General features: G+C 42.7%; 1 protein-coding gene across 3 annotated transcripts in view; it reads left to right on the top strand.

Annotated features, from left to right (window-relative positions):
* Positions 1 to 14,714, top strand: part of Cfap206 (cilia and flagella associated protein 206) — a 45,187-nt gene that overhangs the window by 869 nt on the left and 29,604 nt on the right. For all 3 annotated transcript variants that reach the window (XM_050145422.1, XM_050145424.1, XM_050145423.1), the window contains exons 2-9: positions 286 to 398; positions 1,146 to 1,229; positions 3,903 to 3,993; positions 6,254 to 6,442; positions 7,873 to 8,031; positions 9,556 to 9,764; positions 10,126 to 10,245; positions 12,231 to 12,429. In XM_050145422.1, the coding sequence (XP_050001379.1) occupies positions 291 to 398; positions 1,146 to 1,229; positions 3,903 to 3,993; positions 6,254 to 6,442; positions 7,873 to 8,031; positions 9,556 to 9,764; positions 10,126 to 10,245; positions 12,231 to 12,429 (1,159 nt within the window). In that variant the 5' untranslated portion in view covers positions 286 to 290. The remainder of the gene's footprint in view (positions 1 to 285; positions 399 to 1,145; positions 1,230 to 3,902; positions 3,994 to 6,253; positions 6,443 to 7,872; positions 8,032 to 9,555; positions 9,765 to 10,125; positions 10,246 to 12,230; positions 12,430 to 14,714) is intronic.

The raw sequence follows: 14,714 nt of genomic DNA, 5'->3' as shown, positions 1-14,714 counted from the left end.
TGCCTCCCGTGTACTGGGATTAAAAGCATGCTCCATCATACCTGGCTAATTTTTTTTAAAATGTCACAATATATATTTTTGATGGTGGCACCATTTAAAGAAGGGGGAAATCCCAGTTATGCTCTGTCATTAATAAAGCCATTTAAGAGAGAAAAAGGAGGAAACTAGATCACAATTAAATGTCAATAATGCAGTAGACATTATGGTTATTCCAGATCTAATAACGGAATCTAAAGAAGAAAATATATTAGTGAAATTACTAAAAAAAATTATTGCTTTATTTAGCCACAATGCCTCCCACTCAAGCAGAAAGTGTTATAAAGAATATTATACGAGAAATAGGACAAGAATGTGCAGCCCACGGAGAGATTGCATCTGAAACAGTGGTTGCTTTCATGGTAAGAAAGATTAATTTTGCAAATTACCGTCTTAGCAAAATTTTTAAAATGTGGTACCAAGTGTTGGGAGCATTCCTAGATGCTTTTTAGTTGGAGACATATTGTGATCATCAGGTGAGTTAGTGAAAAACATCTTTTCCGAGTCTGTAAAGCATGGTAGATTTACAGTGGCTGACTTGGGAGATCCTGTGACACTTGGAGACCTCGATCATGTTCTGCTGTGACGTTTTAATGTCTATTTTTGTTCAGATATATACTGAAAAAGTGACTCCTTGCTTTAATTTCTGTGTTCTTGGCTTGGGTAACAACACACAGTGAAGGCGAGGTATACCATAGCTTCCTGCTCTAAAGCTGTAACCATTGCTTTCAGCCTCTTTGCGTGAACTCTTCTAGCCCTTATTCAAGTTTGACGTTTATTTCCGTCTCCAGACTTTGATGACCCTGCTAGTGAGTGGGGTGAGAAGAAACCTAGCTGAGCATCAAGGCAGTTGGCTAAAAATGGGAATGAATTAATTTCATAACATGAAATAAAATTACTTAGCATGCAGGGCTGGAGAGATGGATCAGTGGTTAAGAACACTGGCTGTTCTTCCAGCGGTCCTGGGTTCAATTCCCAGCAACCACATGGTGGCTCACAACCATTTGAAATGAGGTCTGACGCCCTCTTCTGGCCTGCAGGCAGACACTGTACATAATAAACAAACAGACAAATACAAAAACAAACGACTTAACGTGCTCTGTTTCTAGGTGAAAGCTGTTGTCCTGGATCCAAGCAATGGCTTTAACATGGATAGAACCCTCATCAAAAGCGACGTGCAGAAACTTGTTAAGGTGATTGACACTCCTCTTGTTTGAGGTTTTAAATACAATTTTAAATACAGTATTTGTGTTATCCATCATTGTCTTCAGCAGTGTTACAAAGGAATACAAAGTGGTGTTCCTTTATAAATAAACGAGGGGTCATTTTCTAGAAGAATAAAGTCTGGAGGTGCCTAGGTTGTTCCTGGCTTCCTTGGTCCTCATTCTTGGCTTTCCCCCATGTCACAGAGTCATTGTCGTACCTCCTGATGGGAGGAGAAAGACAAAAGGAAAGTAGTTGCTCCAGTCTGAGGTGGTGTCACTTTCCATCCAGAACTCAGAGTTTCTCTGAACCATTACCTTATGGTTATACTTACTGGGCAAGTGCGGTTGTAAGTGGCCCTAAGGACACATAACGCGAACCTGTGGTTTCGTGTTAGTAGGTAAGGTGGGGCCCAGGTGTCAGGGCTAGCATCGCCTGCCACAGTGTTCTGGTGAGACCCTGCTCGTTATCTAACATTGGGACTGTCAACAACTGTACTGCGGAGTTAAATAGTTCTGAATTAAGACCCGCATAATGGATTCCATGTAATTATGTTAAAGTCAAAGCAAAAATTACCTTACTAAGCAAGTAAATATGCTTGAAAACCTGTTTTTAGAACCCGAGAGGAGGACTTTAGATATCTGTAATGTCCAGTGTCTTAAGTCGGAGACTCCAATTTAGTTGCTTCCTCTGTATTTCCTAAAAGTTCAACGTTGCTGTCTGTCCTAGCCTTAATGAATTTGTTTCCTTTCTTCACGCAAAGGAAGTGTGAGCTGCCCCAAACCTGTATGTGGCGATTTTATTGACTCGCACAAATGGCAGGGGAATGTTTCACTAATCCCCACCTTCTCTCACAGCCTGAAGGAGAGACAGTAGGTCTATTGCAGATGTGGTAGGGGTGGGGAAGACTTGGAAACCTAGAACTGGGGAGGAGGGTGTCTTATCAGAATGATGCTGCAGAAACTCCCTGAGACCACAGGACAGCCTAAAGTTGGCCTTGGTGAACTTTAAGTGTGGTATAAATGCTGTTCTTAGCAATAGGGAAATGGTTGTGATATTCAGAAACTGTGGGAGGTTACAGAGGAGACTCAAGGATTGGTCCAGGAAGCAGTTTTAGGTTTTTTTCCTCCCTAATTCAGCTGAGTTGTTAAGCCTCAAGTTCAGTATCCTTTTAATGTGGTACAAGCACAACTTCTCACAGTACGTGGTAATCTTAACAACAGTAATTGTTGCCTGTTTTTACTCAATTAAAAGCCACTGGATAAAGGCACCTTTGGATTTGTAGTCTACTGTAAGGTTACTCCCCCACCCAGGGACCTAGGTGCACAGACAGGCTGCTTAGTCTTGTCCTTTCCCTCCGCACTCCTAGGAGAGCAGGGCTGCTGGGGCTGGGGACGGTTCAGAAGGATGCTGCTGTCTGCCTTCCAGCAGCAGGTGTGTGAAGGGCAGAGCCTGGATGGGAGGAGTCCAGGAAGGCCAGGTGAGAGGGAGGAGGATGGGTGATCATCCAAGTCTAGAGAAGGCATGCATCATTTACGTGTGTGCTGGGAGAGGGGAGCAGAAGAAATCTGGAAATGAGTAGAAATCGAGAAACGGTGTGAGGGGATGAGGGTAACTGAAGCAGAGTTTTATAAAACGTGACCTCCACCATCAGTAGGGTGTTAATCAGACCCAAATAATATACGGGAGTTCTGGGAGAGTTATAGAATAGAGCACAAGTTTAAACTCACCGACATGTCAGGCATCTTGCCTTCAGCTAGACCTGGTAAAGAACTTACTGTGTTGATCGTGGAAAATATAAACCCTGATGTCCTCAAGGAAGAAAAAGATTACAATAAAAGTGGTTGTCGCTGTTAGGAATATTTCCTAACGCGAGCTCCCTGTCGACGCAAAATTCCCAATCATGCCAAATCAAAACAAGCCAAAATTAAGAAATATCCAGGTTTAATGGGAGTTCTGCACTCTAGAGTGGCCTGGAGGGGGAATGGGGAAGCCGTTCCTGCGCTCGAATGCCGGGAGAAAGGAAAAGGGATCACGTGTTCCTCTTTTGGGAACTTATTTAAATACCCTGGGAAGTGGTCCTGACCCCTCCCTGGTCAGGGGACTTGGTCTGCTGGGATTTGGAGTCCAGACCAGGCCTGGGATAGATGTGAGGGGCTGGGGCCTATGCTCCCAACTTGACGGTCGCCTGATCATCAGGACCACTGCTGTGATGTTTTTCTCTTTATTGTTTCTCTCCTCTCTCCCCTCTCTGGCCTTCTTTTTTGTAGTTCTGGCTGAAGCTTGTGTAGGTCCTCCAGCTGCTGTTTCTTGAGATGCTAGCATTGCAGGAGTATACCATAATGCTTTGCTCATTTTCTTTTCTTCTTGAAAATAACTTAGAAGAGCAAACCTCAGCTGATAGACTGCTTGCCTGGTATGCATAAAGCCCTGTGTTAGATACCCAGGCATTCACTGCATAAGACCAGGCGTGGTAATCCGAGCAATGGGGAGGGAGTGGGGGCAGGAGGATTATCAGTTCAAGATCATCCTCGGCAACTTAGTGAGTTTGAGACCAGCCTGGTGTATATGGTCTTTGTCTCAAAATCCAAAACCCAAGCAAACAAACCGCTTGAGTGTTTTGGAAAATATAGTAGAAGCATTCATGCAATGTTCTCTTCTAGCTTTGTGTGGCTCGACTGTTGGACAGTAAAAATCCATCCCTGGACACCATTAAGATGCAGGTCTACTTTGATATGAATTACACGAGTCGAGGTAATATAAACACTTATCTTCGTGCATTTTAAAAGAGGTTTTTTTTTTTTTAAACATTGCATTTTAGGTAAGAAAGGTTTAATTTGATTGACAACAGATTTAATTGTTTAATGAAATACATTTTTGTCAGTCTTGATATTTTCCATCTTTGAGCTGTTAGGCAATCTTTTGTTATTATTAATAAAATATTTGAGACAGATTACACAAAGAAAAGGTTTGCTTGGGTCCAGTTTTCGAGCATTTTGTACAGGCTTTGTTGGCCATGTTGCTTTCGACCATGGAGACACATCATGGCAGAAATATGTGTCTCGTAGTTGGGACGTGAAGGAGCAGAGGCAGGGAAGTCCCCAGAGGACACACCTCCAGTGACACCAACACTTCCCACGGGAGCCCACCTCTTCAAGGTCAACCATCTCCGACCCGACCCTTTAACACGTGCCTGCTGGGAAACAGTTCACCGTTCCAAGCGTAGAATAGTGTTGTAACTGCAAAGGAGAAAAATGCTCATTGCCTTTAGGAATGCTAAAAGTCAATTTAAAACTGTACGCTTGCAGAATTATGTTTCCAAGTTTATCTATTTTTAACCTTTCCGGGACAAATATATAACAATTAGAAACTAAACCATTGAAGTTAAAATTCTTAATTTTTAGATTTTTTTTTTTTTGGTTTTTCGAGACAGGATTTCTCTGTAGCTTTGGAGCCTGTCCCGGAACTAGCTCTTGTAGACCAGGCTGCCCTCGAACTCCCAGAGATCCGCCTGCCTCTGCCTCCCAAGTGTTGGGATTAATGGCGTGCGCCACTACCACCCAGCAATTTTTAGATTTTCTTAGTCTTGGTTTGTTATTTTATAATATTTAAATTATGTAATAATTATGTAAAGTATTTTGTGGGAAGTTTAAGTTAAGAATATATTTTATTATATTTATTATATTTTCTATTTATATTTAAAATATATATCAAAGACATGTTAGAAATGGGGGAAAATAAACTTTTTAATAATGCAGTCATGATTAATTTGGTGATTTCTTTCTGAACAGTAAGCGTTCAGTTGTGATAATATATAAAATAATATCTCTTACATTTTTGCTTTTTTAAATTTATCTATTTATTATGTATACAATATTCTGTCTGCGTGCATGCCTGAAGAGGGCACCAGACCTCATTACAGATGGCTGTGAGCCACCATGTGGTTGCTGGGAATTGAACTCAGGACCTTTGGAAGAGCAGGCAATGCTCTTAACCGCTGAGCCATCTCTCCAGCTCCCATTTTTGCTTAATAACAATGAAATTCCAAAACATGGAATTAGAGAAAGTCAATTCCTATTTTTTCAGTTTGTAAAAGTTCTCAGTTGCTTTTCTAGTGGAATTATAGATATGGATGTTGTATGGTGATTGGGAGTGTTTACTAAGTTACATGAATTGTTATGCCAGTAAAGGTGGTCTCCAGCCACAGCACAACACAGGAAATAAGAAGGATAAATTCTTTATGCATTTACTGGCAAGTTTGCTTTTGTCAGCTTAGCACAGTGAGGGTCACTGGAGAGAGAAACCTCAATTGAGAAAGTGACTCCATCATGTTGGCCTATAGGCAAGTCTCCGAGTGTTTGCTTGATTAATTACAGATGTGGGAGGGTCCAGCCTATTGTGGGTGGTGGTATCCCTGGGCTGAACAAGAAAGCAGGCTGAGCAAACTCCTGGGAGCAAGCCAGTAAGCAGCTTCAGTTCCTGCCTCCAGATTGCTGCCCTGGCTTCTCTCAGTGATGTGGAAGTGTAAGCTGGACAAACCCTTTCCTCCCAGGTTGCTATTGGTCATGGTGTTTATAGAGCAATAGAGACCCTAACTAAGACGATGCAGTATTGCATTATCAGTCATATTATTCAAAGGATATTTACTTAGGACTAAAATAAGTATAACTGCAGAAGAATATATAGACTACACATTTAATGTTGTACTACATATATTTACATATTTATGTGTGCTGACATTTATGTTTTGACAGGATACTCTATTGGAATTCCTGTAATAACGTTTCCGTATTCAGGCTTCTTGACGGCCACTGTGTTTTATTTCATCATTATATCTTAAGAAGTCAGGGTTTAGGATTTAGCCCAGGGAGGTTCAAATCTAGCATTGAAGGTAGAGTGTCAGGGGCTTTTGTTTTCATCAAATTGCCACACACTAACCAGTTTTTCTCTAGTCCTTATCTGAGGAGAATTCTAAGTATTGAAGAAGTGAAATACTGTTATTTGCTACTTTTAGAGGACTTTCTTGAAGAGCATCACCGGGTCTTGGAGTCCAGATTGAGTGCCGTTAGCAGAGAAATTACAGACAACAGAGCATGCGCTAGAGAAGAACTGGAGAGTCTCTACCGAAAGATCGTTAGCTATGTGTTTCTGAGGTCTGGGCTGGGATCCCCCACAGACATCAAGATTGTCAGGGAGGCAACAGGTAAAAGAGAGGAATGAACCCATATGTCCATTGTACTTATGTGTATAGTCTGTGCATGTGTGTTTGCGCCTCTGTGTGGGCAGAGGCTTGTGCGCATGTGTATGTAGAGGCCAAAGACTGACGCTGCCTTCCTCCGTGCTGTCCGCTTTATTTACTAAGGCAAGGTTTCTCACTGAACCCAGAACTCTCCGTTTAGTTCTGGCCAGTCTAGCCAGCTTGCCTCAGGGATCCCCAGGCTCCCCCTCTATGTTTCTGAGGTTCCTGGTTGGCTGTGCCTGCCTACCATTGGCCTATAGGGATCCTGGGGATACAAACTCTGTTGTCACACTTGTGTGGCAAGCACTGGACTCACTGAGCATCTCCTTAGTCCCTGCCATTGTAGTTTATAAAATATACTAAAGATTGAAATTTCCCTCTTAGCTGAAAGAAAATCAGCACAGATAAGAAGTTCAAATGTACCCAAATTCCTAGAAATATTTAAGAATGTATGTGACTTGAAAGTAGAAGGGGGACTGTAAGGAGGGAGAGCAGAATCAAAGCGGAGAACAAGAGAGGGCAACAGGAGGACAAAATACTCAGTTTTCTCTCCTATATGGAATCAATATATGCATGACGGGAATTCATAGAGGGAACTGTCTGTGGGGAGCAGGAGGAGTGGAGAAGATGGGCAGGGGAAGGTAATGGGGGTGTTAATATTGCCGAAGTACAATCATGGAATATGGACTTTGAAAATGTCATGATGAAATCCATTATTTTCTGTGTTAACAATAAAATTAACAACAACAACAATAATAATTTTTTAAAAACTTAGGAAAAACATCAACAACCACCAATAAACAAAGGCCTTATAGGCTGGAAAGTGGCTCAGTGTTTAAGAATGTTTGCTGCTCTTCCAGAGGACCTGAGTTCAGTTTCCTGCACCATCGTCAGGCAGCTCACAGACTCAACACCCTCTTCTGGCCTCAGGAGCACTGAAACACATGATATACACTCACACAAAACGCCCACTTAACACATAAAGAACAATAAATCCTAAGCTACCCAGAATCTGGGCATGCCTGTGACCCCTTCTACCTCACCGGGGACATGGGCAGCATTGTCAGGGTACTGGGCGATGGGGTGGTTGGGCCAGCTGGATAGGAATGCCGCATATGGCTGGAGGCATTGAGTCTTGTGTCTGATTAGGATCTTGAAAGAGGAAATCTTTTTATTCTTGGGAAATGGTCATCCAATTTATACTTTAAAATGACCCTAGAGGTAGGCATAGTAAGCCTGGCTGTAATCCCCAGCATTTGGGAGGTGGAACACAGGAGAATCAGGAGTTCAAGTCACATGAGACAGGCACATCCTTCCTACAGACAGAAAGACGCTTTCAGTCCAAGCCCTGTTGCCTTGGTTCTACCGTTCTGTTTTTCCGCCATCTATTGCAGCTGCCCTGCAGAGTGTTTTTCCTCAGGCTGAGCTGGGGACATTTCTGACTCTTAGTAAGAAGGACAAAGAACGCCAGCTGAAAGAGCTCACCATGATCGTAACTGGAATTCGGTTATTTAACAGAGACTGTGGGAAAGGCGGAGAAGGCATTGATGATCGTAAGTGCACGGTTAGGCTGATTCGGAAGGTTCTGTGCATTTAAGGCTTAGCTTCACAGTGGAGCAGACAGCACACACCAGACCACTGACACTCAGAAGGCGGATCTCTGTGAGTCTGAGGCCAGCCTGGTCTATAAAGCGAGTTCCAGGACAGCCAGGACTACACAGAGAAACCTTGTCTCGAAAAACAAAAGCAACAACAAAAAACAGTGATTCTCTTCTTCACACTAGCTAGTAGTTCCTAACCTTGTGGAGGCAGGCGTGTTGTGTACCAGGAAGCTAGTGTAGGAAATCGAGGCAGTGACTGGAATGAGGGGCCCAGGGGCCGCCACCCTCAACTCCTCCAGGGAGCATGATGTTTACCTCACGCCGGCCAAAGGGAGGAAAACCGATTTGGAAGTTAAAATCACCTCGGGAAGAAAACTGATGCTGGTGTATTAATGGGATGAAAAGACTAAAAAGACTAAAGAGGAGATATTTGATGAACTGCAAATTCAGGAACTTCTATGTTGTTATATACATAATGCTTTTTTTATTTTTAGGCAGAATCTCATTGTGTAGCCTTGAATAACCTGGAACTTGCTGTACCAGGCTTGCCTCTGGTTCCTAGAGATCCACCTGCCTCAGCCTCCCAAGACACGCAACCCCTTAGTGCATTCTTTATTTGTAACTTTGAAAATACTTAGGAAATATCTAATAAAGGATCTAATGGTAGAAGTAATTTCATGTGAATTTAGACTTCTGCAGGCCCATTGATAAGGCATTCCCTTCTTTACCTAATCACGGATCCCTGGTCACCCCGCCTGCCCCTCTCTTGCTGTGTTTGTGAGCTAGAGACCACTGAGTTTCACCCCTAGCCCAATGAGGGTATTATTGTTGTTTATTTTTTATTTTAAGACTTGTTATAAACTATCAAATTCTGGGGCTGGGGAGTTGGCTCAGTGTTTCTTTGCTACTCTTTCAGAGGACCAAGGTTTGGTTCCAGCAACCATATGGTGGCTCAGAACCATTCCGTGACGTAGCAACTCCATTTCCGTGGGATATGGCACCTGCTTCTGGCCCCTGTGGCCATGCTGCTCAGATGTATGTAGACAGAATGCTCCTACACAGGAAAGAAACATCAAAATTACAACAATCAACTTCCCGTCAGTCAGAGAGTGCCTTCCATTGCTAGACTTCTTTATGTCCACAGTCCAGATAAGGTTCATACTTACATTTTAAATGTGATTTTTCTAAAGGAGCATGGCTAATACGGTACACGGCACCACAATCTACCTGAATTTTCTAGATTTTAGTGAGAAAAGTGGATCTGGTTCTACTTTTCTTATTATTCTGACACTGGTTTTTATTTTGACAGGTTCTTTTTGCATGGGGTGGGACCATGAAAAACCTGCCTCATTATTATCAATCTGATAAGGAAAATCTGACTGAATTTGGTCTTTAGAATGCAATTACTTTCTGATGTCCTTTTCCTTGATTCTTCCCCCACGCCCTGGTGCCTGTTCTCTCGCACCCTGACAACAGTGCCAGCCATTCTCCACGAAGCAATCCCAGCCACCACGCAGCATATCGACTCGCAGCTTCAGATTGCCCAGGAACAGGCCTTTCGCTACACAGCCATCCTCGAGAAAGTGACGAAGAACCCGCTCCTGGCCAAAGAGCACGAGTCCTACCCGTTAAAGGAAGCGCTGTACAACATCCGACAGTACGAGATCTTCCTTCAGACTGTTTTGGTGAGCTGCTGTCACAAAGCCTGTCGTTTCCCATATAACGCAGTTGCTTGACAACGAGGTGACTCACGAGGGAGGTGACCTTAGGAAGGTTCATGGCCAAGTTAGGGTTGACCTTAGTGGAACTTACTTGGTAGAAGTCAATTTATAGTTGTTGCTTCTCTTTAGCACTTGACAGTATGATTAGAAACAGGGTGTAATTACATAGTGATATGTGTGTTTGCAACACTTGTAATTCAGAGCATGTGTTTTACACACTGACAGGGAGTGGCCCTCACAACGTCACTGTCACTTGATTGGGAGCAGATAAGGCATTTATAGTGAAATGACAAAAATATTAATACAAAGCATGCTGTCTTTACAGTCAGATATAATTACTTGTGCTCAAGAAGTGGAAATGATGATAAAACAATTAGCAGCTCAACTGGAACAATTAAAAATGATAGTAAAATCAAAAACAGCTGTCCCGACATCGCAAGTCTTTGTAAGTAGCTGCCATCCCCTTTGACACTGTTTGTTGAGACAGGCTCTCAGAGCAGCCCTAACTGACCTGGAACTTGCTATGTGGACCATGTTGGCTTCAAATTCACAACTATCCACCCACCTCTGTCCCTGGGTGCTGGGATCACAGGTGTGCACCACCACCCTCAGGAACTTTGACTTTTTTTTATTTTTTTTATTTTTTTGGTTTTTCAAGACAGGGTTTCTCTGTAGCTTTGGAGCCTGTCCTGGAACTAGCTCTTGTAGACCAGGCTGGCCTCAAACTCACATCGATCCACCTGCCTCTGCCTCTCAAGTGCTGGGATTAAAGGCGTGTGCCACCACAGCCTGGCACTTTGACTTTTTTAAATGTATTCTTTAAAATTTTATTTATTATGGCAAAGGGGCATGCCACATGTGGAGGGCAGAGAGGGTCTCTACTTTCTTAGTGGGATCCTGGAACCACACTTGGGTTGTCAGGCTTGTGAGCGTTGACCCACTGAGTCATCTCACGGGCCCAAACTCCTCCTCTGTGATCAAAACCCAGCTGTGTGCAAACTCTACTGCTGAGCTAATTCCTAGCCTGTGGGTTTTGTTGTTGCTTGTTTTCTGAGTCAGTACCTCACTCTGTAGCTCAGTAGATACCCCATGCTGTCCTCTACTGTGAATCCTCCTGTGCCCACATCCTGGGTGCTGGAATGCAGGCATGTGGCCACCATGGCAGGCGTAACTTCTTTAGGCTGAGCGTCCTTTTGAGTCCTATAAATCAGTTCAAAATTCCTTATAATTGTATTCCTTTAGGATGCTATCATATACAGTGTAGTAGTTTTATATAAGATGGTCCTGTTCTTAATGATTATGTCCTAGTAATAGCCTGCTGTTTGTTTGATGAGGGCAGTTGTTACTGAAGGAAATGGTACTTTGTGGTAATGATGACCACAGTATCTATGGCAACAGAAGCAATCCATTGTAACACTGAAAGTGTGCTTATAGAGCTGAGATGGTAGCTTAATTGGTAAATGGCCACACACCTGAGTTCAGATCCTCAGTACCTCTGTGAACAAGCCAGGTGTGGTGCCAGATAGACAGAGCCAGGAGGATTCCTGGCCAATGAGTGAGCTCCAGGTTCAGTGAGAGATCCTGATAAAGAAATAGGACAGGGAGAGATTGGGGAAGATACCCACCACCAACCCCTGGCCTCTGCACACTTCCTCACAGACAGGAGTAGGGAGAGAGGGAGGGGAGAAGGCAGAGAGAAAGAGGGACACAGGGAGAGATAGATAGGAAGGTAGGAGGGAGAGAAAGAGAAGGAGGAAGGGAGGGAGGGAGGGAGGGAGGGGGGAGTGAGACTGTGCTCATGTATCTGGCACTGAGCTGATAGCTTACATCTTAGCTGAAAGGAAGGTGACCCTTTATTCACCGTGCATCGGCTCTCAGGATAACAGCACCACACTATAGAACACTGCAGCCCTGACCTGCAGGGAGTGAGAAAGTGTGCGCGTGTTCCCATGGGTATAGACCATCTGAGACTTTGATAACTTCCTGCAGTCACTGTCAACATTGCCTTTAAAATCAAACTTATGTGAGGCCTGGTTGATTTTCTGTTTGTTTGATAAGTCATTAGCTAACCTTTACCGTGAATAAATATTGTATTTCCCTGATCTAAAACTTTGGCAGGCAGCTCCCTTGATGTGCGTGAGATGCACTTGTATGCACTCCTGGTTCTTTGGATTCGTCATTAGGCCCCATAAATCAACTATAATGAATCATTTGTGCTGCTTACTTTCTGAGTAAATACCTTTATAACAGCTATGGCAAATGAAATACTTTGAAAGAAAACACAGGTTTCCCTCCTCTTGGCTCAGAAGCCTTCTCTAGTTTCGTAAAATTTTGACTTTATAAAAAAATGAATTTTTCTGACTCGTATTTTCCAGAATACAGTGATGAGTGCGTCGCTCAGTTACGGCTTTAGTGTTTCTCTCTCTCTAGCCTATATTCATTGCACTGGCCAGCCTGTGGATGAGCTTCCAGGATGAGACCGTGCTGATTAGTGTCCTCAGCAACCTGACCACTAACCTGGAGCTGTTCCTGGGCACTCATGAGCTTCTCTTTCCCGAGAAAGTGATCCAGGGCCTTCTGGATGGTGTCACTGTGAAAAGTGACATCTTTAGAATAAAGGAGCACATAGGTAAGGCACACCAACCATTAGCTCCTTTCCTTTAAAGTCGCCGGTAGCGTCAAGTCACTCTTTTTGCTTTAAAACTTTTATTCTATAGCTTCCTGATAAAACACTAAACATCTTAACCGTGGAAGACTGCTGTTTATTATAGAAGATATGAAGAAAACAGACATTGTGACGCACACAGTTAGTTTTTAGCATGTAGGTGGTAGAGGCAGGAGGATCAGGAGTTCAAGTCCAGCCTAGGCTACACAGTAAGTTCAAGGCCAGCCTGGGCTACAAGAGACCCTATCTCAAAAAAAATGTGAAAAATATAGATATGGAAACTGAATATCTTGCTGTCCAGAAAATGCATCTTATTGTAGCCCTTCGTGCCTTGGCTCCGTGTGGTTATGCATTTGCATTTCTGCAGGACTGGCTTTGCAGTTGCATCTTGAGAAACATTTCTGCCATAATTGTTGCAGATAAAGCTTCATATAGAGAATGTTATTTTACACATCTTCTTAGTATCAAGTTGAGATGAACCAATTCATTTTATCCTTATAAAATTAATTGAGCTAATTTTAGGCCCTTTAAAAGACGTATTTATTCTTATAGAAAGGCTGACAATTATTAGTCAACTTTCTATCATCTCATCAACTTTTTACGTTTTCTGTCTTAGTTAAAGACAATCTAAAATTCACGAGAAGTGTTGAAGTAGGGATTAGAAGTTAATACTCACTTTTTTGCAGAAAAATGAAATTAGATAATTTTCTAATTTCTTTTTCAAATTCTACTTTGGTAAAAGTTGAAAATAAGAATATTACAGTGACTCCCTTTCTTAAATCATTACAATACATAAAACCTGAAAGATGAATATCAGGATACTCTAAAATCCCCTAGTACCTGTTTTATTACTTATGTGACTTCGTTACAACAGCATGTCTAAGCAGATATGAAAGGAAATTTAAAAGTTGAAGTAAGTTCATTTGAGGGTGTTCAGCTAAGCTGCAACTTCTTAGATTTAGAGATGTCATTTCCTACTGGAGTGAGAACTTTTTCTTCTTTAGAGTATTTGATCAGATTATTCTCTGGTGAATTGGGAGAACCAATATTCTTCTGAAATAATTTAATTTTTACCCGCTCATCATTCCTAGATATCTTGGGCATATCAGGATAAAGCATTTACTTTTTTCCAAGTTAGACCTTACTGTTAATTGTAGATACAAGGTCAGGACAAACAGGATGTTGGCTGTTTAGGTCTGGAATCGGACACATTAGAACTATATGTGCGACTGTAAAAGTCAGGGATCCTGGGAAATAGATTTTCATGAAGATATCATTTGTATCTAATTTTTCATTTTAGTTATCCACTTAGGTAAAGCAGCCTGTGTCAGGAGCTGTCTGTAAAGGTCAAGAGAACAGGCAGGAGAGACGCTCAGAGATTAAGAGCACTCAGTGCTCTTGCAGAGGACCCAAGTGATGGCCTGCTTCTGTGGCACCAGGGGACCCTTGCACCTTTTTCTGGCTCTGGAGCACCAGGCATGCATGTGGTACACATACATACATGTGTAGGCACTCACATATGCATGCAGCCTAAAAGTAATTATTTAAGAAAAAAGTCTAAAGAACAAAAATTGTATACCCTTTAATCAAAGTCGAGCTAGTAAAAAAACATCTTCTTCCTGTTTGGAACTTTCTCTACTGTTCTGAGACACAGTCTAGTTATATAAGGACTATTCAAAGTGGTGTCTTGAAAGAAGATCCCCTTGGTCACATACAGTTCTTGCTGCTCATCTCCTTGGGTGATGTACTGTGTGGCAGCAGGAAATGTTGCATGCCCTGACGAAGAGCTTTGGTCCGCTTTCCCTCAGCTGCGAAGCAGCTCTTTCTGAAAGGCCGACGTTCTGCTTCCACATTCGCTCTAGCGAGTTCCTGACTCAGACGCGGACAGTCACTGGGGCGTTCACACTTCTTTACAGGAATGCCGCCGCGATGAGTTGGACCAAGGGGAATGTTGTCCATCAGAAACAGTATAGATTGCCACGGACCGTCCCTCTGTGAGACTGCTATCCACGGGAGGACAGGGTTGAAGGATAGGATAGCCAGGATACGACGCAAGGGAATGACAGACAGACACACTGTGTAGTGAAAATCTGCTGCAATTTTACTTCTGCAAAGCTTCAGTTTTTGTACAAAACAGATCAAAGAACTTGGCAGGCTCATTACATCACCCCACTCAGGGTTCCAGACATAAATCAAGGCTAAGCATAATCAAAATAGAGCTCCTTCTATGTGCTCCTCTCTACGTGCTC

This window comes from Alexandromys fortis, unplaced genomic scaffold (assembly GCF_014885135.2).
Source record: "Alexandromys fortis isolate MF-2015 unplaced genomic scaffold, M_Fortis_MF-2015_v1.1 scaffold_2_26212498_36691700, whole genome shotgun sequence".
Taxonomy (NCBI): Eukaryota; Metazoa; Chordata; class Mammalia; order Rodentia; family Cricetidae; genus Alexandromys; species Alexandromys fortis.
The sequence above is the reverse complement of the archived record's forward strand: the minus strand, read 5'-3'. Positions and strand labels throughout refer to the sequence as shown.